Below are 27,430 nucleotides of genomic sequence, written 5' to 3' on the forward strand. Positions count from 1 at the left end.
AGGTTACACATAGTTTTGTGTGTTCGTCAGTTATACATTTATACATCCGCATGGCAATGTTGTGAGCTTCTGATCCAAGCGCGTTCTATGTATAAACGGTCAAGAATATACATAGTTTTGTGTTAGCGACTGTTATCAGTTTTTTGGGGGATTTTTTTTTTATTTTGTTTTTTTTTTTTTTGTTTTTTTTTGCAAAACGCAACGTTACAATTGATGACTTTCGTTTAAGTATACTCACACATTCACCAGCCAGATCATTAATACCAACACACAAAACTGTAACCTTATAGACGCAAGGAGTCTAGCCTCAGCAAATGACTAAAATTTGTCCAAACGTAGTCCGAAGGTGCCGTGATTTTAGTCTCGGACTTACTTTGCTCACATGAAATCCGATATTTTCAAGCCCTGGACAAAAGTTAGAGATAATCAGAGACTAAGCGCTAGTCCGCGTTGTTCATGAAAACGGCCCCAGGTCAGGATGTCGAAGAAATGCGTCATTTGTTCTAACGCATTTCAAGCGTTTGCTGAAGTGTTATGTGTCATAATAATCCAGTATAAGATGGATAAGTTAACTTGGGATAGACAGCAGATGTGTTATTGATCGTTTAGATCTTTAAGTTTAAAAAATCGATAGGTAACTTATGTTAAAAAGAAAAAAAGAGAAAACAGAATACACGACACTATGAAAACCTTTTGTTGGTAAAAGTATTATTCGTTCATCATTCGTGCTCCTGACTAGTATACAGAATACCCTGACATCTAAATTTCCCTAAATCTGTAAGAAATAATCAATAAAAACACTCTCCAAAATTAAACAAAAAAAGAAAAATAAAGAAACTTCATAGCTTATGTTACAAAATTCTATCTGGTTACATTTATATGAAAACTCCCAGTCAACGTTTATTTATTTGCAGGTCTGATAACCCATTTTGTTATAGTCTCACTGTTCTAATGGAAATACTCTCAAACCAACATAGAATATTGTCCATCACAATAATGATAAATCAAGCCCATACTTTCGTTTTGGTTATCAGACCTACGAATATTTGCACATCGCTACCATTCAATGGAAAGTTACAAATTGAATTAACGTCCCAATCCTGTTTTCAAAACAACACTAAGGTTGTCACTCAATTTTACGACATCCAGAAAACTAAGCATGGGTACAGCTGGGCGGGGTAAAAACGTTAATTTTCAACCAAACCGTTAATTCTTATTGATGATAATGTTATATTATGTTTGAGTAACAAGTTTACTTCGGTACTCTGGGAAAAAACGTATTTAAAAATTTGGCCAGAAAACTGTTCATGTAAATATTGATCGAGCCTCATCTCGGCAAAAATTCTCAAAATGGGAACATCGTGAAGTCCCTGTGAAAGTGACAGCCTGACAGAGAGCGACGAGAGAGAGAGAGAGAGAGAGAGAGAGAGAGAGAGAGAGAGAGAGGGGGGGGGGGGGTGATATTTTACTTAATGTGAGGAAACATCGAAAGGATACGGAGAAATTTTCTGCGTTGTTGACTTGAAGTCAACTAATATAATATTCAAAGTATAGATAGTAAGCTCTTGGCTAAGAAGCTCACAACATTGCCATCCGGAAGTATAACGGACGAACACACAAAACTCTGTGTAACCATGGACTTTTATAGTTTGGATAATACAGTAAAGTGAGAATTACTCAGAAACGTGGATGGCAAAAAAAAAAAATAACAAAGTCCCGAATGAAGTCAACTTCATTTTCTCTATAGGTAGTTCGAAGTTGACGTCTCTCAGGTCTTTGTTATTGTTTTTGGCATCCGCGTTTATGAGTTATTTTCACTAAACTGTATTAATCTGACTATAAACGTTCATGGTTACAAACAGTTTTATGTGTTGGTCCGTTATACTTCCGAATTGCAATGCTGTGAGCTTGTTGGCCAAGCGCATAATGTCTGAGGATAAGAGAAAGTTTTTGGTTTTTATTGACTTAGAAAATTGACTAAAACATTTTTTAAAAAGATTATGCCCTTCCACCACGACATTATAAGATATTGTAGCCTCGGCTTCCACGAAGGAATATAGATAATTCATCAAACAAGATTTCTGATGGCAACAAGAACCACCCAGGTTGTTTAAGTGAGCAAATTGGGGGTTAATAATCTTTCCCAAGGAAAAAAAAACAAAAGTGCTTGAAGGGGCTCGAACCCGGACTTTTCGGGTCACAGTACAATGTCTGAACCACTAGGCCACCTCCCCCCCCCCCAACCTCCTAACAAACTGCGAAGAAAAACACCATTCATAAGACTTAGATTTAATAAATGTCATGTTAGAGAGTTTTTGGCAGCTTTGGGTAATTCAAATAGGGATGATCTATATTACCTTTCCATATGCTCGAAGCCATTGGTCATATTGCAAAATGTGCTCAAAGTGGCCCACGCAGTGAAAATGATCACAACTTTTGTAATATGTTGATGGCGTGAACATCATATCTTCTTTGGACTTTGTTTTACAAATAGCTAGACCTCTAGTTCTATAGTGCGTTCCGTTAGCAAGGAATATCGCAAATTCCTCGAAAGTTGCCAAATATGGTGACGTCATTTTCTGCATGCGGGCTTAATATTTTAAGTGACATTACGAATTTTGAATACCGATATTGATCGACCAAACAGTTTTCTCACAATGCCGAATTCCTTTGATCTTTTCATCGTTTGCAATAAAATATGACTCTAACTTTAAAATGTTTACAGTAATGGTGTGTTGATTCTCTTTCCCTTGGGGAAAATAATAATCACTTTGGAATACAAGGCGGCGAGCACCATAAAAGTAGTCCTTCAGAGTCATAAGACCCATGGAACAGGAGTTTATCCCGGTTTCTATAGCGTAAAAAGGACAATAGCATTTTCTTTCTAGCCTTTGGATAAGGCGCTAGTGTATCGCAAAGTACTTTCCACCAGTTCTAACAGACTCAACCACCAAATCATTGCTTTGGGGACAGGGGGGTCTAAATAAATCTCGACTGCATCAGGGATCGATCTTGGTCCCTTTGATTGTGAAGCGAGTGCTATTCCAACTGAGCTATCGGTACCCCCGAGCACCATAAGAAAGGGAATAATGAACCGAACCCCTCTCAACAAATAGAAAGGCGCGATGGTTTTACGATTACAATGAAAATGTGTGACGTCAGATTATCACGCGTTAAATTTCACTGAAATTACAATTGTGAAAAGAGAAAATGATAATTTATGTATTTTTGAATTCGCTATGCATTCAAAAACACGAGATCAGAATCAATTGAAGGGTAGGATAAAATAATATGTCTCATACTACCTATCGCGGTTTGGAAATCGAACTTTTTCCCTACACGAACTGACGCAGCGATTGGAAACATGTTCAGACTTCTAAAATGCCTGTGCATCCAATGGCTTCGTTTATTTCTCAGAGCACCAACATTTCACTTTTCATTTTATCTTATTATTATTTTTTTTAAATTATTTTTAAATTATTTTTTTTTATGGTCGTCACTATCTATTGGATGTATTTTCTTGCTATATCGTTTAACCGACGCATTTACTTTCATTTTTAACTGACGTTGGCGTTATCGTCTTTTAGAGTCAAAACATAGTTTGAAGATGACGTCACTCAGGTCTTTGTTATTGTTTTTGCCATCCGTGTTTATGAGTAATGCTCACTGAACTGTATTAACCCGTCTATAAACGTTCATGGATACACACAGTTTTGTGTGTTGGTCCGTTATATTTCCGGATGGCAATGTTATGAGCTTCTTAGCCACACGCTATAGGTTCGATCCACTAAATAATCAATGAAGGTGTTTGAATATGATTTGTATTACGTGACTCGTACAGTAGAATTCACCCCACAACCTGTTAAAAAGGCTCAAATATTATATTTCAAAGCCGTCTCAACTTTGTAGTCTCAGGTTTAATCAATTTGAGTTGTTTGTTTTGTCCTTTTACCGATGTATAACGAAAGTATAATAGTTTGATAAATCTGAAAACAGTGTGTTTTGTAGTAGATTTGATATGTACATGACGATCTCAATAATAATTGCGCGTATATTTTCTATTGATTCCTTCTTTCTAGATTCTATACTGACGTGTTTTTAAAAACACAGTAGATATATTCACTTTTAACCAACCATCACATACTCTGTTCTTTTTTTTATTCCTTCGTGAGGAAAACCATATCGATTTATTTGACATGTAAAATATCCTGTAATTTGATAAGATCTATCTTACAACATTAATAACAACAACTTATATTTTTTGCGTCAGTGTGCGCGTATAAATGATGGAGCTCTACTTAGCTTGTTAGTGAGGTGTTCTTCATCGTACAGCACAGGTAAGCGACATATTATTATGTGATTCTTTAAAGCTGCCGGGCGTTAACTTGTTATCCGTTTAAATGAATAAGGACTTGTACTTTTTCAATCTCAATTTTATTTCAGAGATACAGAATATCAAAGAAAGAGAGTTGCATCATCTGTGAACAAAGACATAACAGTGAAACTTAACAATAACAGATATAGTAAGGCTTTTATAATTCTCTATGCACCCCCCCCCCCACCCAAGTCTTTGGATTGTGCTTTCTTGACAAGTAGAGGACAAAGATTGACATTAAATTATAAAAATGATGACCCGTTGCAAAAATATGGTGCATTCTTCGCACATAGAGGACAGGGATATAAATTAGAAATATATATAATGATCGGTTTTACTAAATTATTTTCGAGTTTTAAGTAACATATAATGAAAGTAATTGAATTCTTGAGCGCCTCTCAGGTAGCGGGCCCGTATTGTTCAGACCAGGCTTGTTATGTGGCCAACAAAGCGCGGGGCTAGCGAGCTGTTTTAGGAGGTGGAGTTCCTTCTGCATCACCGGCTGGAGCAATCGGTATGTTAGGTTGTTAATTTGGGACGATAGTTTCGTCAGTAGGACTGGTGTTGGTAGCGCCGGGCTGTACTGTCTCTGGGGTTGCTTTCTGGCCCGCTGAGTTGGAGACCATCTTGGGTGTTGCGGCACTGAATTCTTGCTCTTTGCCACTGTTATGGTGGGTGTAGGCAGTGTGGCAAGAGAAGCCCTGGCAATCACTGGGTGGTAGAGGCGCAGGAATTTTCTGTTTCTAAGATTTATTCTGCCTGATCCATCAACTCTGAGTACATACTGGTCGAACTGACGGACTTCAATAACGATTCCTGTTTTGTCCCATTTCGTTGGATTGGCCCTGTCTGATTTTGTATCTTGACGCAGTCTCCAACACTAAGGGGGGGGGGGGGGAGTGCAGTAGGATGCGAGTATGGGCAGATAGTCTTTCTGCATCCTCCATGTGCCTGTTTCTTAAGGCTTCTTCCCTGTTGGTCAAGGTCTCTTGCCAGGTTTTATGGGTGATATATTTTCCTGCGTGTATTGGAACAAAGTCCCTGATTGGCCTTCCAAATATGCACATCGCAGGGGATAGCCGAGTGTCCCTGTCTGGCGTGTTACGATACTGAAGGATGGCGCATTGGAAGGAGTCTGTGTCAAGGTTCCCGTCACGACCGGTGTTGTCCATGATCATTCGTTTGATGGTCTTGAAGCCAATCCCTGCCCTGCTATTGCTGTGGGAGAATGCCACTAATGAGAGACGGTGTTGGACCCCCCCCCCCAGTTCTGGGTCACAGTCAGATGAGAGTTCATCACTGATGCCGTAAGGAGTGAAAGTGCGTCTTAGGCTGGTAATGAGGGCTGTGGATCTACCATGTGCACGATGGGCCAATTTCTATGTCTGTCGTCGATAACTAAGTAGTTATGTCCTGCATATTGGAAAAAGTCTGCACAGATACACTGGAAGGGGTATTGGGGTTGCATTGGCGGGGTAGGGGGAGCACTTGGTTGAGTTGGGGCTATGCGGTTGCAAGACTGGCACTTTGTTCGTTTTTCACTTATTGTAGCGGTCATCGTCAGCGTCAGGTGGGGACAACATTTGTGACACATTTTGATGAGCTGAGTGGAGGGCTCGAAGGGCTTTGTCGCGCAAACTAGGAAGAATGATTATGCGGTCATTGTATAGAGCCACACCGTCGAAACTTGTAAGTTTGTCCCTGAATTGAAAGTAAGGTCTTAGTTCTGTTGGCAAATTGTCTTTTGTATCAGGGAAGCCATTTTCTATTAGGTCAATTAATTCAACCATTGAGTGGTCACTGCTGGTGGCAGCACAAACATCGTTCCAAGTGATTGAGCTGATCCCTCCAAGAGGTATTTCTTCATCTGCGTGTAAATTTGGGTTTGTAGGTTGTGCTCTGATGGCCATGAGGAAGTCATGAGGCAGAGTAGGGAGGTTGCTACGAAAATAGTTATGCCATTTTACTACTCAACATGTAATCTATTCATTATTATTCCTGCAAAAAGACAGGTTACGTATACGCTTTCATGGATTTTGGAATCGAAAAAGTAGAAGGTGTGACGTCATATATTTATGCCATATTGATACGACTCACACGCACAGACAAAGAGAGAGAGATAGAAAGAGAGAGAGAGATAGAGAGAGAGAAAGAGAGAGAGAGAGATAGAAAGAGAGAGAGATAGAAAGAGAGAGAGAGAGTAAAAGAGAGAGAAAGACCGGCGAAATGTTGCACAATCCACTGAGAAATATCAGCCATACTAGTGTGACTGCTCCCTTTATCTCTCTCTCTTTCTCTCCTCTCCTCTCTCTCTCTCACCTCTCCTCTCTCTCTCTCCCACTTTCTCTCTCTTTCTCTCTCTCTCTCTCTCTCTCTCTCTTCTTCTCTCTTTCTCTTCTTCTCTTTCTCTCCTTATCTTCTCTCTTTCTCATTCTCTCTCTTCTCCTCTCTCTCTCTCTCTCTCTCTCTCTCTCTCTATCTCTCTCTCTCAATCTATCGATCCATCCACCATCTTTCTATCTTTCTATCTATCTCTTTCTCTCTCTTTCTCTCTCGCCCTCTATCCATCAATCGGTATGGCTTTAAAAACGCTCCCTTTAAATAACATTATGGTAATTCTAATCCAATTTAATATTTTTGTTTCGTTTCTTTTTTATATTTTCAACAGCTTTAAAAATGATGCCCGACCTTGGAAACAATAAACGGCGTTTCCAAACCTCTTGGATGTTGTTATGGATGGTGACATTGTTTGTGCGGTTTGAAAAGGGGGATGGACAACAGATTTGCAACTATATAAATGGGCAGTATGTGGGTACTAATTATAATATTGATTACGGGACCTGTACTCCATTTCAGCGAGGCAATTTTTATAAACAACCCACTTTTAAGTGCTGTCATGCGCCCCAACTCATCACAAAAGGGAGTTGCTGCACGTATTACTATATGTACCGTAAGTAAACTATTTCCGTAAATCTTTGTGCAGCTATGTGGTCTAGTGGCATGACACTCGCTTTCGGATCGGAAGGACGGGAGTTCCGTTTAGTCTGTCGATTAAGTGGATTAAGCGGGTATATATATATATATATATATATATATATATATATATATATATTAAATGGTATGTTTTTTCTTCTCCTTACCCGCGTCCTCGATGAGTGCGACGAATGTCGTAAAGTCATGAGTGATGCCTTGTGATAATGAGATACTGAAAAAAAATTATGTAAAAAAAACAATGAACAGCAATGGATGTTACAGCTTTGAAAAAAAAATACCAAATACAAAACGTCAACACCAGTTTCCTCCTCTTCCCTATTAAAATTTATAGTTATGCATTTATTTGTAAGGACCCAACAAAATTTCCATATCGTTACTTCTTCAGTTCTCTCATTTTCATGATTGACTATGTTGATTAGTAGGCTTGCTAGACCGGTTACTATTACGTGATAAGCTTTCCCACTTTCCACGTCCCCATGTCAATAGTTTTCAACAGTCGTGACGTCATTTCCCTCGTAATGACGCAGAGTAACTTAGTAACTGATTCTAAACTATCGGAACAATAGCGGATGCTATTGAAATACTTCTCCAACAAGCATTAAAGTGTATCGAGAGGAGGAAAAAAATATAAATCTGATCATATTTTGACTTTTATACATTCTTATCACATGACATGTAAAATTGTTCTAACCAGCATGAAGAATGAAAAGTACCGATTTTCTTTGCTTAGAACCAAGCTGCTCGTTGCGGGGCGGAGGTGATATCAGACTATTGAATCCTATTTATTAGGGCAGTTGAGATCCAATCCTGAGTTGTGGCGATTGTCTTTGATACATTCTCTCACCGTACTCAGGTGTAAAATGAGTACCTGGTGGTTAAGAGCGTTATCTGTCTGTTGGAAAAATAATCGTCATATCGCCTAACAGTCTAGTTCTGCAATTTACACTCTGCTGTTGGTCAGGGACCCTTTGTAAAGCGATTCGAGCACATTAAGTGGATTTTCAATTCAACAGGACCAATGATCAACAAGCAGAGTATTATGCCAGTTACGATAAGTTCTGGAGACTTTAACTCTCTCTCTCTCTCTCTCTCTCTCTCTCTCTCTCTCTCTCTCTCTCTCCAAATCAACTTTCTTCAGGATTATTCCCGAAACAAAATTCCTGCCCAACACAAAACTGATTATTGTAACACTCAATACTCAGAAGCAAGAATTTACATAACGGTATCGAGTTCGTATGTCTTCAACAAATGATTTTCTTGTAACTTTTTTCTGTCGTAGTTTGCAAGGAAAGGGTTATAAACTGGAGCTTTTATATAGAGTAAAATCATCAAATGTGATCAAAGCGCTTTACAATGGGTCCCTAGCCAATACCAACACTTAATTTGTACGAGGCATGACGCTTGTTATGCGATATTGCAGTTTTACTGGGGTTTTTTCTGACAGAGACATCGCGATTAATGGCCACATTCTCAATGTACAACAGGGTCCGAGAGGCAATATGAGAAAAGTGCCTTATCCTAGGACTCAACTATGCGCTGCTCGGGACTCGACCAAGGGACCTTCCTATCCAAAGTGTGTCATATAACTAGACCACATAGCCGCACTGAAAAGAGGACGAATTGAAATGCAGAAAGCCAAAATATCGACTATGTTACTATGTTTGACCTAGCAGCACCGACGTCTTCTCTGGTGTGGGTACTGCGTCACGTTGGGCATATCTTATCGCAATATCGATACATCGATATGAACAACAATATCAAATCATATAGAATTTAAAATGTTATATCGATATCGTAAAATATTATGCTCGCAGTTTGTTTACCAGTGCTGCCTGATGACCACTTGCATGACTAAAATTGGACTCATATAGAATCATTTCTTCATTTCTTGTTATCGTCGACCTATAATGATGAGCCAAAAACAACGCAAAATCAGTATGCATTGTAAAACAATGGGAAAACGAAGAACTTTGTCGTGAATAGAAGGGTTGGTGGGGGGGGGGGAGGGGGGGCAGGGAAAGCATGATTACCGAATTTTGGTTTATCGATTTTCGACTTATCGATGTATAATTCCTTTGCATTGGTAAATATGGATATATCGATATTTGGAGTGTTGAAATGTCGTATTGTATCGATATTGACAATTTATGATATAGCCCACCACTATGCGTCACCATAGAGGTGGTGCAACCGACTGCTGAAGTATGCTTTCATTTTCGGACTAGAGTTAATTTATCATTTCATATAGTGTTAGCAGAATAACGGCATCCGACCAACCAACACACGACAAAATAAAAGAAAATTGAAATAAAACAAACAAAAAACCTCAGGTATGGTTCAACCACTTGGTGGGGGGAAGAATGGTGGCTTGGAGAGATCTAAGTTCTCACAGAAAGTCAAATCTCGCTGTCTTTATTGAGCACGCAGACACTGTTTGTTTTGTATTGTTTTTAAGAATTTTACGGCGCTTGCAACACATTTAAATCAAATCAGCACCAGTAAAAAGGAAATATATTGGAAAGTAAAAAGTTATAGAATTACATTAAAGCACCCAAGAAAGAGGAAGACAAGGGGAAATTAATTTAAATTGGTAATAGAGGTAGATTCCAAGAACACACTATCAAAGTACTTAGTTTGAGATCACTAAAAGTCTCATCCAGACACAAGCACAGGTCCCAACTAAAAGGAATACGCTCAAATGTTTTACAAATCGTATATAATATAAACAAAACATAATACAGTGCATAACAGAGAGATGATTTACAAGGGAAACAAATATCATCTCCCAAAACTAACTTAAACATTTGACTGTTTTCCTCTCAGCCAGGGTATCCAGCCAGGGCCTGGACAAAACCAAGGAATCTTATTCCGATACAAAGACAGAAAGCAAGTTGGAAAAAAGATATTAGGGGGATAGAAGACAAAGTAAGTACCTCCGGGTCACGCAGACACTAATAGAGGACAAAAACAATGTCACTCAAGAACAAATCCAACATTACATCCAATCATTGATTTCAAAATAAGTGCAGATATTTTTTTCTGATCAGTACAATTCAATTACTCTCATTTCTACCCATTTTTCACTGAATACCCTTTATTCTTAGAATGGTACTGTCTGTGTAGTGATAATAAAGAGTGCGGATTGACCACCACAACCAGCACCACACCAAAACCACCGGACGAAAAGCCGAAAAAGCCAGTCAAGGCAGTAGATCCAAAGCCGAAAAAGCCAGTCAAGGCAGTAGATCCAAATCCGAAAACGCCAGTCAAGGCAGTAGATCCAAAGCCAAAAAAAGGCAAAGCTGCGATAGACAGGTTCAGGCAAGAAAGATTCAGATAAATGAGATGAAGATTTCAATGTTGTTGATGCTTTCACCGACGTCTGAAAGCAGTTCACATAATTGAATTATTCCAATAAATGATGCTACAAAACGAATACCTGGTTTCACGGATGCTTTTCAGTTTTAATTGTTGTCACTGGCTGATTAATGTCACGATTAGTATTTATTATTGGTATTAATTATTATTATTATTATTATTATTATTATTATTATTATTATTATCATCATCATCATCATCATCATCATCATCATCATCATCATCATCATCATCATCATCATCATCATCATCATCATCATCATCATCATCATCATCATCATCATTATAATCATTATTATTATAGTTATTATTATTATTATTATTATTATTATTATTATTATTATTATTATTATTATTATTATTATTATTATTATTATTATTATTATATTATTATTATTGTGTTTATGTGAGGGAGAGATGACAGAATAAGAATGGCAGTGATTGGTAAACATAGTGAGCTACACATGTTTTAGTATCCATGGCATGTGTCTAAATATAATACCCACTATTCTACTACTTGATCAATAGAGCAAACAGAGTGGGGTCGAGTTCATTCACGTTAACGAAATCGGGCTGATCGAGACGCCGAACGCCGAACTCAAACGGATCTAGCCTTCTCACGTGACCATGAACGAGATCTGGAGTGAAGGCTCTCAAGCGGTATACAGCATCGGATCTAAGGTCACGTGATAGAGGATAGCTTGGGTTGCTGTTGGCTTCAGCTGACAAGAAACGGAGAAGGAAAGAATGGAGTCTACCTCAGCCCTCCCCCTACCATGTGTTAGGGGAGGGGCAAGGTCAGTGTCATTCAATAGTATATAATAGTGTATGTGGCGTTCTACCCTAGATACGGAGAGAAAATTTTAAATTGATTACGGGGGAATGCGGGGAGGGGGGGGGGAGGGGACGGGTTTGACCCAAAAACGACCGAGGTGTTGGGCTTCGGGTAGACCATGATACGAAATCAAAGAGAAAAGGCCGCTGGTACTTGGATGGTGGACAATCAGCATGGGATGTATACATTAACATTAATAATAAAAGCAATAGATGACTCCTTGCAAAAAGGAGAACATTTATCTTTGTTTCACAAAAATAGGCTTAGAAATAACATTTTTTTAGTAGATAGATTGATTTTGAAAAAAATAGTGCTCAAATTTTTGAATTTAATGATAATTTCTTTATTTTCCGGTCGATTTTCTTGATTTATATCTCATTTTTCAATTCTCAATGCGACGAGCACACTGGTGTATCTCGTGTGAGTCAAAAGCGTTTAAAGCACCAATTGCGTTGTTTTTTAAAATATATATATATATATATAATATATATATATATATATATATATATATACTGAGAGTACTGCCTCACTAATTAATTTCTGAGCGTTGAGATGGTGACGCAACTATTGCATACAAGACCTTGCAGTCGAGTCGGCAGGGCTTTTGGGTTACACAACCACTATTTACCCATCGGTCAGCGGTACTCTTTGATGTATACAACAATCACCGCCTTTACGCAAAGCCGCCTGTCCATAAATCAAGAGATGATCTCCTAACTGTTCACTCGATGATTGGATAAGAATCTCAAGATCTCATATAATAAGGTAAGTTTTGGAGAGGTGATTTCCCCCCACCCGTCATTGGACAGAACTTTCATTGCGTTATATCATATAAGCTCCGCCTCCTCGTTCTATTCCGGAGTGACGATATTAGACGAGAGGACGCGAGAAAAAATTAATCACGTGTTCGGTCAGTCGATCGTTCTGGCTGCTTCGGCGTCTAATTATAACTTGGTATTGTTTATAAACTATTAACCCTGCTTGTCCGAACACGTTTGAATGTGTGTCACAAATTCAATCTTTTGATTGATCAAAATCTACTGGTTAATTCAAGGGATGAACAAACTCACAACTCGCATGAACCAATTAGCTGGCTTGAGACACCAGTGCCCTTGGCTGAGAAACTCATAAAATTGCCATCCGGAAATATGACGGACCAAATCACAAAAATCTATGTGTAACCTTGAAAGTTTATAGTGTGGTTAATACAGTGTAGTGAGAATTACTCATAAACGCGGATGGCAAAAATCAATAACAAAGACCAGAGTGACGTCATTTTCGTTATATCTATAATTTCCACAACACAAAACTATGTATTGAAAGGACGGAGTTGACATCACTCAGGTCCTTGTTACTTTTTTTGCCATCACTAATCTGTATTAACCAGACAAGAAACGTTCAAGATTATACATGGTTTTGTGTGTTGGTAAGTTATTTTCGTATGGCAATGTTGTGGGTTTCTTAGCCAAGCACATACTATCTATAGTGTTCCGCTTGGCTAAGAAACGCATAACATTGCCATCCGGAAGTATAACGGACCAACACACAAAACTGTGTGTATCCATGAACTTTTATAGTCGGGTTAAGACAGTTCAGTAAGCATTACTCATAAAAGCGGATGGCAAAAACAACAATAAAGACCTGATTAACGTCATCTTCGAACTATCTATAGTGTTGCGTGTGGCTAAGAAACTCACAACATTGTCATCCGGAAATATAACGGACCAACACACAAAACTATTTCCACTGAGCTATCGGTACCCTCAAGCACCATAAGAAAGGGAATAATGAACCCCTCTCAACAAATAGAAAGGCGCAATGGTTTTAAGATTACAATAAAAATGTATGACGTCAGATTATCACGCGTTAAGGAGCGGTTTGGGTCTTTTCTAAAAAAAATTAAATTACCTATATTGGGCGGTTTTAATCATTCTGTATCGTCAATATAGGTTAAAAGACAACATTTATGGTGAAAAAATTTAATCATCTGTGTTGTTATCCATTCTGCGAGCTAATTTGGGGGTCTGACATTAAAAGAAATACAACAATCTTGCGGCAAACGTTCCACAAAAACTAATGAAGGAATGACCTTCATATACTTCTCTCTTATCAACATTGTACCATAGTGTGTCACCATAGAGAGATTTTACGGCTTTATTTATGGAATTTTTATTAGAACATTACAAAGTTGAGAATCAAAATGTTATGACAAAATTGATGTTAAAAATTCAGAATTAGAATTAGAATTTAAAATTCACATACCTTATCCAAAAAAATCTCTCTATGGTGACATATTACATCATCTCTGTGATAACTGTGGATATTTTCAGACAATTTCATTAAATAGATTATGAGAAATGTTTGACACAGTTTCCCATACCCTTAGAAAAATGACATATTGAGAAAATAGCAAAATGGCTTCCCGTTTTTCACACTTTTCTTATTACCTGTACCTTTTTCGACTGTGTTTTTCGTGCCTTTATAGACTACTTTAAGAATTTGGACTTCAATTATATTATTTCTAAGATAATAAAATATCATTTTCCACCAAAATCTCAAAATCAATTTTTCGAAGGATTTTCCCAATAATTATACCCAAACCGCCCCTTAAATTTCACTGAAATCACACTTTTGAAAAGAGAAAATGATAATGTAAGTATGTTTTAATTCGCAATTCATTAAAAAAAAATACGAGATCAGAATCGATTGAAGGGTAGGATAAAATAATATGTCTCATACTAGCTAAAGGGGTTTGGAAACCGAACTTTTTTCCGGAACTGACGCAGCGATTGGAAACACGTTCAGAATTCCAAAATGCCGATGCATCCAATGGCTTCGTTTATTTCTTCGAGCACAAGATGGTTGGTTAACAACAATTCACTTTTCATTTTATGTTATTATTATTATTATTATTAATGTTTTTTTTGTTAATTTTATTTTGCTGATCGTCACTTCGTATTGGTATTTTCTTGCTATATCGTTTAACCGACGCATTTACTCTCATTTTTAGCTGATGTTGGCGTTAGCTTTTTTTAGAGTAAACATCTATATGTTCGATCTACTAAATAATCAATGAAGGTATTTGAATATCATATGTATTACGTGACTCGTACAATCGCATTTTTTATTTCTTTACAAAACAATAACGATCGGAGAGCTTCTGTGTTTATCTTAACAAAATGATAAAATACTATAGGATAATGACAGCCGTGAGAGCATATACTGCTGACGGGATGCATGCTGTGCGTTTAGGTATAAATACTCACATCCTTCGCAAGTCGGATGTAACGTAACTACACGCCAATCTATGTGGTGCAGTAAAAGTTTATAGTCTGACTGATGCAATTTAGTGAAAAGTAATCATAAAAATGGCTGTCTAATATCATTGACAAAAAGCTGAGAGACGTCAAAATCTTTCCATCTATGTGCGGCTATGTGGTCTTGTGGTATGACACTCGTTTTCGGATTGGAAGGTCCTGGGTTCGAGCCTCGCACGTCGCATAGTTGAGTTCTTGGAAAAGACTCTTTATTCACAATCTCTCACCCTACTCAGGTTTAAAACGAGTACCTGGCCGGTAACAGCGATGTCTCTGTCCGAAAAAATTATAATATCGCCTAACATGTGTCATGTCACGTCCTAGGTACTAAGTGTATGTGTTGGCCAGGGACCCGTTTTAAACAGCTTTGAACACGTTTAGTGGATATTGCGCTATACAAAAGCTCATTTTCATTTTCATTTTCATCTATAATAGAACGGTTCCAGCAAGCGGTGGCTTGCCAGACGGATGGGTGTCCGGTAAGCGATGGCTTACAAGAAGGATGGGTGTCCGGTAAGCGATGGCTTACAAGAAGGATGGGTGTCCGGTAAGCGATTGCTTACAAGAAGGATGGGTGTCCGGTAAGCGATGGCTTACAAGAAGGATGGGTGTCCGGTAAGCGATGACTTACAAGAAGGATGGGTGTCCGGTAAGCGATGGCTTACAAGACGAAATGCCCGGGATATTGGAGTTGAGCCGTCGCCGTCGTAAACTTAAAACCTGAGACTGACCAAAACATTTTAATACCGATAGTGATAAACCAAACAAGCGAGGCTCAAACTCAGAGCCAACCAATCCGAAAGCGAGTGTCATACCGCAAGACTATAGAGCCGCACACGAGCATTATACTAAATATTCAGATAAAACTTAATTGGTCAAAATATGATCCATGTTTTGTTTTGGTTGTTTTTTTTCGGAGTTTTTTATTCATTTTTTGTCCAGTATTTTATTACCTTCCACAACTGCCTTCTAGCAACGTAGAATTACCCGGCACTGCTGTCCTCTGCCGTCTTCTGGATAAAGACGTCGGGCACGGACAAATAAGAGAAGAAAAAAAAAGAGAAGAGCCACTAGACCTACCCATATCAAGCACTCGACGTCTTCTACCGTCTTTTTTTTTTCATGCTTTGTATGGGTCGGCCAAGTCGCTCTTCTCTTTATTCTTAGTATCTTTTCGTGCCCGACGTCTTAAACCGGAAGATGTCAGAGGACGACAGTGCCGGGTCGTCGGAGTCAGTCTCCTGTGTGGGTTAGCCCTAAGGCAGACTCCGACGACCCGGTTTAAGACGTCGGGCACGAAAAGATACTAAGAATAAAGAGAAGAGCGACTTGGCCGACCCATAAAAAGCATGAAAAAAAAAGACGGTAGAAGACGTCGAGTACTTGATATGGGTAGGTCTAGTGGCTCTTCTTTTTTTTTTTTTTCTTCTCTTATTTGTCCGTGCCCGACGTCTTTATCCAGAAGACGGCAGAGGACAGCAGTGCCGGGTCGTCAGAGTCAGACTTCGGTGTGGGTTAGCCCTGAAGAAAACTAATGTTTCAACCGATTTCACTGCGCAATTTCTTACGTCGACTACTAAATCTGACGTTATTTCCCTTTTTATTTGTGACCTATCGTCTAAAAACGGTATTATTAAAATTGAGCATTTATATAGCGCAATATCCACTTAACGTGCTCAATGTGCTTTACAATTATTTCGGAAATAAAAGAAAAATAAGAAAAAACGAGCTTTTATATAGCGCAATATCCACTTTACAAAGGGCCCATGACCAAAATAAACACGTAACGTGTAGCACAAGAGATGATGCCCGTTAGGCGTCGTTTTTTAAGCCTCTTAACTCTCTCTACCAGCCATTTCAGGATTTTCCCCAAAACTTCACGCCCACATGACACAAATATATATTTTATCACTCAAAAAATATAGCAGTAAAGGTCTTGCCATACATAATTCATTTCGTTAAAACATACTCTAAAACACACTGTTCATTTTCTTTAAAATTTATAATGAACAAAAGAAATGTTAATAAAAAAAATTTCGGTTGTATCGTAACGAATGTGACTATTTTCCTATAGTTCATTAAAGAGAGGATTAAATACTACATTGGGTCTCTTCAATAAAACATTAAAATCTCAACCCAAGTCTGATATTCCTGGTTATGAAATCAGTTTATAATCATAGTAATCATCCCAAATATAATACCCTGTTGATACGTTGAGTCACATCTTATCATAGACTTAAACCTGACTACGTATCTACAAGTTTATTAACCCTCTCCTCACCAACTATAGGAAAATTGCACATTCGTTACGCTGCAACCAACATTTTTCTTTTTCAAATTTCTTTTGGACATCATAAAATTTGTGGAGCATGTTTTGCTAAAGAAATGATTTAAGGCTATTGTGTTCGAGAGATAAAAATCTGTTTTTGTGTCAACAATTTTGTAGGGGTTTTTTTTTTGTTTGCGTCAGTGTACGTGTATAAATGATGGAGCTCTACTTAGCTTGTTAGTGAGGTGTTCTTCATCGTACATCACAGGTAAGCGACATATCATTATGTGATTCTTTAAGACTGCCGGGCGTTAACCTGTTATCCGTTTAAATGAATAAGGCCTTGTCCTTTTTCAATCACAATTTTATTTCAGAGATACAGAGTATCGAAGAAAGACAGTTGTATAATCTGTGAAAAAATACATAACAGTGAAACTTAAATATAACAGATATCGTAAGGCTTTTATAATTCTCTTTGGCCTCCCCCCCCCCCCCCCCCCCCCCCCCCAAGATTGTGCCTTCTTGACAAGTAGAGGACAAAGACTGACATTAAACTAGAAAAGTGTTGATCAGTTGCAATAATATGGTGCTTTCTTCGCACGCAGAGGACAGGGATATAAATTAGAAAAATAATGGTCGGTTTTACTAAATGATCTTTTAGTTTTAAGTAACATAAAATGAAAGTCATTGAATTCTTGGACGCCTCTCTTGTAGCGGGTCCGTCTCCTTCAGGTCAGGCTTGTGTTATGGCTGGAGGGAAAACAAAGCGCGGGGCAAGCGAGCTGTCCTAGGAGGTGGAGTTCCTTCTGCATCACCGGCTGGAGCAATCGGTATGTTAGGTTGTTCATTTGGGACGATAGTATCGTCAGGAGGACCGTTCCTGGGTGGCTCTTCGGGCGGTGGAACATCGGGCTGTACTGTCTCTGGGGTTGCTTTCTGGCCTCTGAGTTGGAGACCATCTTGGGTGTTGCAGGCGCTGAATTCTTGCTCTTTGCCACTGTTGTGGTGGGTGTTGGCAGTGTGGCAAGAGGAGCCATGGCAATCACTGGGTGGTAGAGGCGCAGGAATTTTCTGTTTCTTAGAGTTATTCTGCCTGATCCATCAACTCTGTCGACATACTGGTCGAATTCACGGACATCAATAACAAATTCCTGTTTTGTCCCATTTCGTGGGAAGGGCCCAATCTGATTGTGTATCCTGACGCAGTCTCCAACACTAAGGGGCGGAGGGGGGGGGGAGGGGAGTAGTATGCGGGTATGAGCAGATAGTCTTTCTGCATCCTTCATGTGCCTGTTTCTTAAGGCTTATTCCCTGTTGGGCAATGTCTCTTGCCAGGTATTATGGGGGATATATTTTCCTGGATGGATTGGAATAAAGATGCAGATCGCAGTGGATATCCGAGTGTCCCTGTCTGGCGTGTTACGATACTGAAAGATGGCGCAAGGAGTCTGTGTCAAGGCTCCCGTTACTACCGTGTTGTCTATGATCTTTCGTTTGATGGTCTTGACGCCAATCTCTGCATTGCTGTTTCTGTGGGGGAATGCCACTGATGAGAGACGGTGTTGGACCCCCCAGTTGCGCAGGAACTTTGTTGTTGCTGTAGAGGTGAATTCTGGGCCACCGTCAGATGAGAGTTCATCACTGATGCCGTAAGTGGTAGGGGGAGCACTTTGTTGAGTTAGGGCTATGCGCTTGCAAGACTGGCACTTCCTTCGATTTCACTTTTTGCGGCGGTCATCCCAGGCCAGAAAAATGAGGCGTCAGCTCGGGAGAACATTTGGAACACACCTTGATGAGCTGAGTGGAGGGCTTGAAGAGCGAGGCTTTGTCGCGCAGACTAGGAATAATGATTATCCGGTTATTGTACAGAGCCACACCGTCGAAACTTGTAAGTTTGTCCCTGATTTGAAAGTAAGGTCTTAGTTCTCTTGGAAAAATGTCTTTTGTATCAGGGAAGCCATTTTCTATCAGGTCAATTAATTCAAACATTGAGTGGTCACTGTTGGTGGCAGCACGAACATCGTTCCAAGTGATTGAGCTGAATCCTCCAAGGGGTATTTCTTCATCTGCGTGTAAATTGGGGTTTGCAGGTTGTGCTCTGATGGCCATGAGGAAGTCATGAGGCAGAGTAGGGAGGCTGAAGTCAGTGAAGATGGGGTTTGCATCGTCGGGTAGATGGAGGTGTTCGGCTTCGCCCACTGGTGTGCGTGAGAAGGTGTCTGCAGCAACATGATGGACACCAGGGATATGAGTGATCTGGAACCGATACTTAAGTGTCTTTTCTTTTAAGTCTAGGGTTTGGGATGGCATCCAATTTCCTGTCACTGAACACATTAAGGAGGGATTTGTGATCAACTACGATAATCAGGGACATCCTAGCACGAAATGACGAGTTTTGTTCAGGGCATCTACCACAGCTAGCACCTCTCCTTCGATTGGGTCGTATCTTGACTCTGCTGGTGATGTAAAGCGGCTACCCAGTAATGTCACTTTCCACCCTACTCGGCAGCAGAATGGTTTGGTTGATGCGAATGTGCAATGCTTTTGTAGTAGCCAGAATCCAATGCCATCCTTGCTGAAATCAGTCGCAAGACATGTCGGTTTGTTGGATGACGATGGCCTTGGTTTCTTCAAAGAGTTTGACTAGTTCTTCAGTTCATATGTATGGTGTTTTGCGTTGAAGCAGTGTGCGGAATGGTTGCATTCTCTCTGTTGACGCAAAGGCTTATGCGACCTGGTTTACAAGGCCAAACCAGCTTCTCACGTCGGTGATTGTTCGGGGTTTGGGAAATTTCTGAATTCTTTCTAAGACTTGTGGGCATAGAAGAACAGTTATTGGCGTAATTTCAAACCCTGCGAACTGGACTGTTTCTTTAGCAAAGGAGAACTTTGACGGGTTATGATTGACCCCATTCCTGCCACATGTATCCAGGAACTTGGCTGTTTGGAAGAAACTGTCTTCTATGGATTGGGACCACATGATAGTGTCATCAATGACTTTTGTCTTGTTGCCGATATCACTTATAATTTCGTCAAATCGTCTGATGTAGGCATCGCCAGATGAAATGTACCCTTGAGGCCACACGCGTTATTGTATCGGCCCCAAGGGTTTATGAAGGTAGTCAGGTGTCTGTCCTCGGGGTCTAGTGCTATGCTGTGATAGCAATTCCAGGCGTCAAAGGTACTCTTTCTCGTGTTGTGTGGAACCAGGCGGGCCTGGTGGAATGTTGACGGAGTGTGGTGCGTCTCTCTAGTTGCATAGCGATTAAGGGCTTGGAAGTTCACGGTTCGTCGAGGTTTTCGCGATTTCTTAGCGCAAACAACCATCTGATGACACCATGACACTGAGGTCACGATTGGAACGGGTTCCATGACGTCATGCTGCTTATCCTGATCAAGGCCAGCCTTAACTTGTTCCTGCCAGTAGATGGGTATAGGGATAGGGTTGTGGTGTGCAACAGGTGTGGCCTCATCGTCGATAAGGAGTCTCATTGGGGGTCCAGGCATCATTGTAGAAATGCCAATATTTGCGACATTAAGAAAATTGATCGGATAATTGATAAAGCCAGGAGTTATACTCACCCGATTTCCAGTGTGGAAGAACTGTTCAAGAGATTTTGTCTAAGTAAAATGGAGAAAGCTATGAAGGATGGCGATCACCCTCTTCACAAATATATTAAGTTCTCCATGAGGAGCCGTCGCCTTATATCTATAAAAACAAAGGCAACACGTCACCTAAATTCATTTTTGCCACACGGGGGTTCGAATTTTTAACGCACAACTGTGATTTAAATTAAATACTATCTTTTAAATATACACACACAAGTTCGGACTGAAGGCCAGAGGTATGATCTATCTCAATTTATCAAATTAATTTATAACGTGTTGCTATTGGTTCTTGGCTGTATATTTTTACATTTTTTGTGCATTTACATATATATGTATTTATATATATGTATAGGATTGTCGTCATGGATTTCCAACTTTGTGTTTATACATTTTTATATATGCCACGTCTGTAAATGAATTTCCATATTTTGGATGAATAAAGTATATATTATTATTATTATTATTATTATTATTATTATTATTATTATTATTATTATTATTATTATTATTATTATTATTCTTATTATTATTATTGGCAGCCTTTGGTGCTCGCAGACAATGAAAGTGCTACTTTTGTAGTAGTCTAAGAGCCACTGTTTAAGTTTTTCTCTGTTTTCTTCTGTGGCTGGAAGCGCAGGATTGTTGGGAGGGGATGTGACTCTGGCGAGGGGGACAATCTCAAGTGTCGTTGTCTGCGGCATTATCAGAGTCACTATGTAGGGCAGATTGGATGGTCTTCATAGAGGGTGTTATTATGGCTGATTCTATTAAGGGGAATGAGTGGTGTATGATACCAAGGTCTTTGCAGGCTTTCATGGATAAGAAAAAATTGTCAGCTGTTTGCGAAATGTAAACAATTTGACGCGTTGTTTTCCGTTGCATGGATCGTGTGAAGCCTTCGTATTCGAAGGGCTCGGGAACCGTTGATCTCGATGAGGTCGTTGATTTGCAGCTCTCATCTCATTGAAGTAGGGGTGAGTTGGGCAGTGGTTAAAACTAGCTTTGTAAGGAGTGAGGTACCAGAAAGACATGATTGGAAGCCGGTGTCTGCAATGGCCAGGGTTTTTGCTGTACTGGTTGGGTTGCACAGGGTGGAATCGATTCCAAGGTCGTTGGCATCTGACGGGAGGGTTTGAATCTCAAAATGGTTCTGTTTCGGTGTTTGTTAGTTTCTGTTTGTTCTTTTAAGACATAGTTTCTCATCTTCGTTCACTATATTTTAGAATGTTATACTAGATACATACCTTGTGTCTTCATCTTCTTATTTCAGACTAATGGTATCCTATTTTTTAAGTCTAAATATATGCTGGTCGTCAATAATGATCATCCATCGAGGTTTGCGTCCCGTTTATCTGCCTGTGCATCCTGCTGCTACGAAAATAGCTATGTCATTTTATTACTGAACATGTAATCTATTCATTATTATTCCTCGAAAAGGACAGGTTACGTATACGCTTTCATGGATTTTGAAACCGGAAAAAGTAGAAGGTGTGAAGTCACGATATTTATGCCCTATTGATACGACACACATTAGACATTATTGAGAGAGAGGGAGAGAGAGAGAGAGAGAGAGAGAGAGAGAGAGAGAGAGAAAGAGAGAGAAAGTGAAAGAGAAAGAAAGACCGGCTAGGCATTGCACAACCCACTGAGTAGTCCAGCCATACAAGAGAGACTGCTCTCTTTCTCTCTTTCTCTATCTTTCTCCCTCCCTCTCCCTCTTTCTCCCTCTCTCTCCCTCTTTCTCTCTTTCTCTCCCTCTTTCTCTCTTTCTCTCTCTCTTTCTCCCTTTTTCTCTATATCTTTTTATCTCTCATCCGCTCTCATTTATTTCTCTCTCTCTCTGTCTCTCTCTCTGTCTCTCTCTCTCTCTATCTATCTATCTATCTATCTATCTACCTATCTTTTTATCTCTATCTCTTTCTTTCTCTCTTCCGCCCTCACGTTTCTATTTCTCCCTCTCTCTCTGTCTCTCTTTCTGTCTGTCTCTCTTTCTCTCTTTCTCTCTCTCTCTTTCTATCTCTATCTCTTTCTTTCTCTTTTCCGCTCTCACTTTTCTCTCTCTCACTCTATCTCTATCTCTCTCTCTCTCTCGATCTATCTATCTACCACACACATACATACCCTCTCTCTCATATGCACATACACTTTCATTCACACAAACACACACATACAAATATATATATATATACACACACACTTATTCATTCTCTCTCACACAGACACACACTCTTTTACAACACAAACGTGTGCTCTCTCTCTCTCTCTCTCTTTCTCTCTCTCTCTCTCTCTCTCTCTTTCTTTCTCTCTCTCTCTCTATCTCTCTCTTTCTTTCTTTCTCTCTCTCCTTCTCTCTCTTCTCTCTCTCTCTCTCTCTCTCTCTCTCTCTCTTTCTTTCTTTCTTTCTCTCTCAATTTATCGATACATTCACCATCTTTCTATCTATCTATCTCTTTCTCTCTCTCTCGCTCGCCCTCTATCCATCAATCGGTATGGCTTTGAAAACGTTCCGTTTAAATAACATTATGGTAATTACAATCCAATTTAATATTTTTGTTTCGTTTCTTTTTTATATTTTCAACAGCTTTAAAAATGGTGCCCGACCTTGGAAACAATAAACGGCGTTTTCAAACCTTTTGGATGTTGTTATGGATGGTGACATTGTTTGTGCGGTTTGAAAAGGGGGATGGACAACAGATTTGCAAATATATAGGGGGGCAGTACGTGTGTACTAATTATAATATTGATTACGGGACCTGTACTCCATTTCAGCGAAGCAGTTTTTATAGTCAACCTACTTTTAAGTGCTGTAGCACGCCCCAACTCATCACAAAAGGGAGTTGCTGCACGTATTACTACATGAACAGTAAGTAAACTATTTCCGTAAATCTATGTGGTCTAGACCTCAAGTCTGGGGAGAAAATTTTATATTCAGGGAGAGGGGACGGGATTCATACACAGGGATAACAAAGAAAGTATTGGACTGGAACCCTCAGGGCAGAAGATCAAGGGGAAGGCCACGAGGAACATGGAGAAGAATTAAAGAAGCTGATATACAGAGAAGTGGTAAGACCCGGAATGAGATAATAAAGTTGGCTCAGGATAGAGAAGGATGGAAACTGTTTGTCTGTGGCCTATACCCTGACCCAGGGTGAAAAAGGCAATGATGATGATGATGATGTGGTCTAGTGGCATGACACTCGCTTTCGGATCGGAAGGTCGGGAGTTCCGGTTAGTGTGTCGATTAAGTGGATTAAGCGGGTATATATATATATATATATAAATATATATATATATATATATATATATATATATATATATATAAACATTTGAAAGATAATTAAGATTGTTTGACGTCTACAACGTTGTTATCGAGCGTTGCTCTCATCAGGAAGTGGATGTGAAAGTAGATTGTTGTGTTTTTCGTATTTTTCTAGATTCGTGTTTTTGGAGGTTCGTAATTACATAAAAGGTGTTTGTTTCTATGTCTACATGAGGATGTTAGTTCGTTTCTTCTGTTAAGTGTTGCCATGTTCGGTTTTGTGATGATGAAGAATATTTCTTCCAAGCAGAGGTTGCAAATCTTAGAAGAGGGGGAGTAAGACTGTGCTCTGGAGATAATTTTCCATGTGATGCTGTGTTGTATGTTTTTTTCTTTGCTGTTCCAAATGTGTTCACTTAGTGTAGTAGAATGTCGTTTGTGGTATGCTTCTGAAGGAAGATTCATGCAGGTTTTATCTGGTTTTGAATGAACACTCGGTCAGGCCAGTGTATGTTTCTTGTTTTGGTGTGTCTGGTCTTGTAACTGTGGCTTGATGAATAACGTTTTGAGTCAGGCAATTGCCGTTTAGTGGGCATGTTGCCTGGTTCCTGCAGTTCTATTTTTTATTTAGGTTGTTGCTCGGCTGAGCTGGTTGTGATAGTTTTAGTTTATTGTTGGAGGAAATAATGTTTTGTATGTTAAGCATGCAGGTGTATCTTATTTTGATGGCGTTTTTTGTTCATGATTGGGTGTAGAACGTGACCAAGAGGGAAGCATTTTTGTAGTAGTTTGAAGAATTTGTTACCGATAGAAGTTGTCACATTCTTGCTGTAGGTTCGGTTGAACCATGTTATACTTCGTTTTCTTCGTCGTTTTTTGTTGGGATGGTAATGGTCTCTTCCTCATATTTTAGTTTATAGTCATAGCCACTTTTTTGTAGTGCGTTTGTGTACGGTGGGGTTGCATCGTTGAATATGTTGTTGTTTGTAGAGTTTTGGATAGTTGTTTGTTAATGCTCTCTGGGATGTTTTTTATTATAGATGGCGGATGATTGCTATGTACAATGGGATGTTTTTTGGTTTTGAAAATGGTTGGTAGGTGCCGTCGTCTAGGTTGATGGTTATGTCCAGGAAGTCGAATGTTGTTTTTTTTTGTTGGCTTCGATTGTAATTTTCAGATTGTTGTCCTGGAAGATTTTGCATATTTTTTTCTTTATTAATTCTATCTGTCTCGGTGTTTTATTGCACAATGCGAGTCCGTCGTCCCTGTATAGTCCAATGTTTATATCAAGACTTTGCATTTGGGAAAGTAGAGTTAGTCCGACGAGCTCGGATGTTTCTGCTCCGTTGTAGCTTCCCATGGTGACGTCAAAGTGTGTTGATTTTTTGTCCAGGCTATTCCATTATTGTAAAGTGATGTATTCTTCGAGTGCAGAATAATATGGATTTCTTCTTCGGTGATGTTGTCAAATGTTTTCGCGAATTGTAGTGCTTTGAGGAGGAGGGTTTTTGGTGATTGAAGGGTAAAAATTACAGATATCAAAGATGATTGCGTTTTGTCGTTGTTTGTTTTCTGTGTTTCTGTACCAGTTGAAAACTTCAGCGGTGTTTCTCCATTGGTTGAATTATATATATATATATATATATATATATATATATATATATATATATATATATATATATATTAAATGTTATGGGTTTTTTTCTCCTTACCCGCGTCCTCGATGAGTGCGACGAATGTCGTAAAGTCATGAGTGATGCCTTGTGATAATGAGCTACTGAAAAAATTGTAATGTAAAAAACAAACAGTGAACAGCAAAGGATTATACAGCTTTGAAAAAAAAATACCAAACACGAAACGTCAACACCAGTTTCCTCCTCTTCCCTATTAAAATTTATAGTTATGCATTTATTTGTAAGGACCCAACAAAATTTCCATATCGTTACTTCTTCAGTTCTCGCATTTTCATGATTGACTATGTTGATTAGTAGGCTTGCTTGACCGGTTACTATTACGTGGTAAGCTTTCCCACTATCCACGTCCCCATATCAATAGTTTTCAACAGTCGTGACGTCACTTCCCTCGTAATGACGCAGAGTAACTTAGTAACTGATTCTAAACTATCGGAACATTGGCAGATGCCATTGAAATACTTCTCCATCGAGCATAAAAGTGTATCGAGAGGAGAAAAACATTATAAACCTGATCATATTTTGACTTTTATACATTCTGATCACATGACATGTAAAATTGTTCTAGCCAGCATGAAGAATAAAAAGTACCGATTTTCTTTGTTTAGAACCAAGCTGCTCATTGCTGGGCGGAGGTGATATCAGACTATTGAATTCTATTTATTTGGTCAGTTGAGACCAGATCCTGAGTTGTGGCGGTTGCGTTTACTTGCATTCTCTCACCGTAATCAGGTGTAAAATGAGTACCTGGCGGTTAGGAGCGTTGTCTGTCTGTTGGGAAAAAATCGTCATATCGCCTAGCCGTCTAGTTCTACATGTTACATTCTGCTGTTTGTCTGGGACCCTTTGTAAAGCGCTTTAAGCACATTAAGTGGATATTGTGTATTTAAAAGCTCAATTGTGATATTTTCAATTCAACAGGGCCGATGACTAACAAGCTGAGCATTATGCCAGTTACGAAACGTTCTGGAGACTTTAACTCTCTCTCCTTATTCACCATTTTGAGGATTATTCCCGAAATACCATTCCTACCCAACACAAAACTGATTTTTTTACACTCAAAACTCAGAAGGACGGTTTACATAACGGTATTGGGTTCGTATGTCTGAAATAAATTATTTTCTTAGTTTACCAGGACTGCCGGATGACCACTTGCATGGCCAAAATTGGACACATATAGAGTCATTTCTTCATTTCTTGTCAGTATTGGTGCATATATTTGTTCTGATCAGTATAATTCAATTACACTCAGATCTACCTATTTTTCACTGAATACCCTTTCTTCTTAGATTGGTACTGTCTGTGTAGTGATGATAAAGAGTGTGGATTGACCACTACCTCTGCCTCAACCACCCCAAAGAAAACAACGACAAAATAAAAGGGGAAAAGCCGATCTATCTATCAATTTTGTTCATGCTTTCACCGACGTCTGAAAGCAGTTCACATGATTGAATTATTCCAATAAATAATGCTACAAAACAAATGATTTTCAGTTTTAATTGTTGTCAATGGCTAAATTAATGCTATAATTAGTATTAATTTTGGTGTTAAATGTTATTATTATTATTATTATTATTATTATTATTATTATTATTATTATTATATTATTATTATTATTATTATTATTATTATTAGTAGTAGTAGTAGTAGTAGTAGTAGTAGTAGTAGTAGTAGTAGTAGTAGTAGTAGTAGTAGTAGTAGTA

The 27,430-nt window shown here is 39.0% G+C and overlaps 2 protein-coding genes across 3 annotated transcripts; both read left to right on the forward strand.

The window, feature by feature from the left end:
* Positions 1 to 4,204: 4,204 nt before the first annotated feature.
* On the forward strand, positions 4,205 to 10,805 carry LOC144958887 (uncharacterized). 2 transcript variants are annotated; one of them, XM_078891154.1, is made up of 4 exons: positions 4,221 to 4,337; positions 4,444 to 4,523; positions 7,044 to 7,325; positions 10,474 to 10,805. In XM_078891154.1, the coding sequence occupies exons 3-4, from the start codon at positions 7,052 to 7,054 to the stop codon at positions 10,707 to 10,709; spliced, it is 510 nt and encodes a 169-aa protein (XP_078747280.1). In that variant the 5' UTR covers positions 4,221 to 4,337; positions 4,444 to 4,523; positions 7,044 to 7,051; the 3' UTR covers positions 10,710 to 10,805. The 2 variants fall into 2 exon arrangements, with proteins under 2 accessions (XP_078747281.1, XP_078747280.1); XM_078891155.1 differs by lacking the exon at positions 4,444 to 4,523 and having other exon boundaries at positions 4,205 to 4,337.
* Positions 10,806 to 14,782: 3,977 nt separating this feature from the next.
* LOC144959243 (uncharacterized) lies at positions 14,783 to 27,210 on the forward strand. The gene is made up of 5 exons (XM_078891784.1): positions 14,783 to 14,871; positions 15,335 to 15,412; positions 17,883 to 17,998; positions 23,359 to 23,640; positions 27,017 to 27,210. The coding sequence occupies exons 1-5, from the start codon at positions 14,783 to 14,785 to the stop codon at positions 27,103 to 27,105; spliced, it is 654 nt and encodes a 217-aa protein (XP_078747910.1). The 3' UTR covers positions 27,106 to 27,210.
* The last annotated feature ends 220 nt before the right edge of the window (positions 27,211 to 27,430 follow it).

This window comes from Berghia stephanieae, chromosome 13 (genome assembly GCF_034508935.2).
Source record: "Berghia stephanieae isolate SIO BIC M18660-M18661 chromosome 13, UCSD_Bste_1.3, whole genome shotgun sequence".
Taxonomy (NCBI): domain Eukaryota; kingdom Metazoa; phylum Mollusca; class Gastropoda; order Nudibranchia; family Aeolidiidae; genus Berghia; species Berghia stephanieae.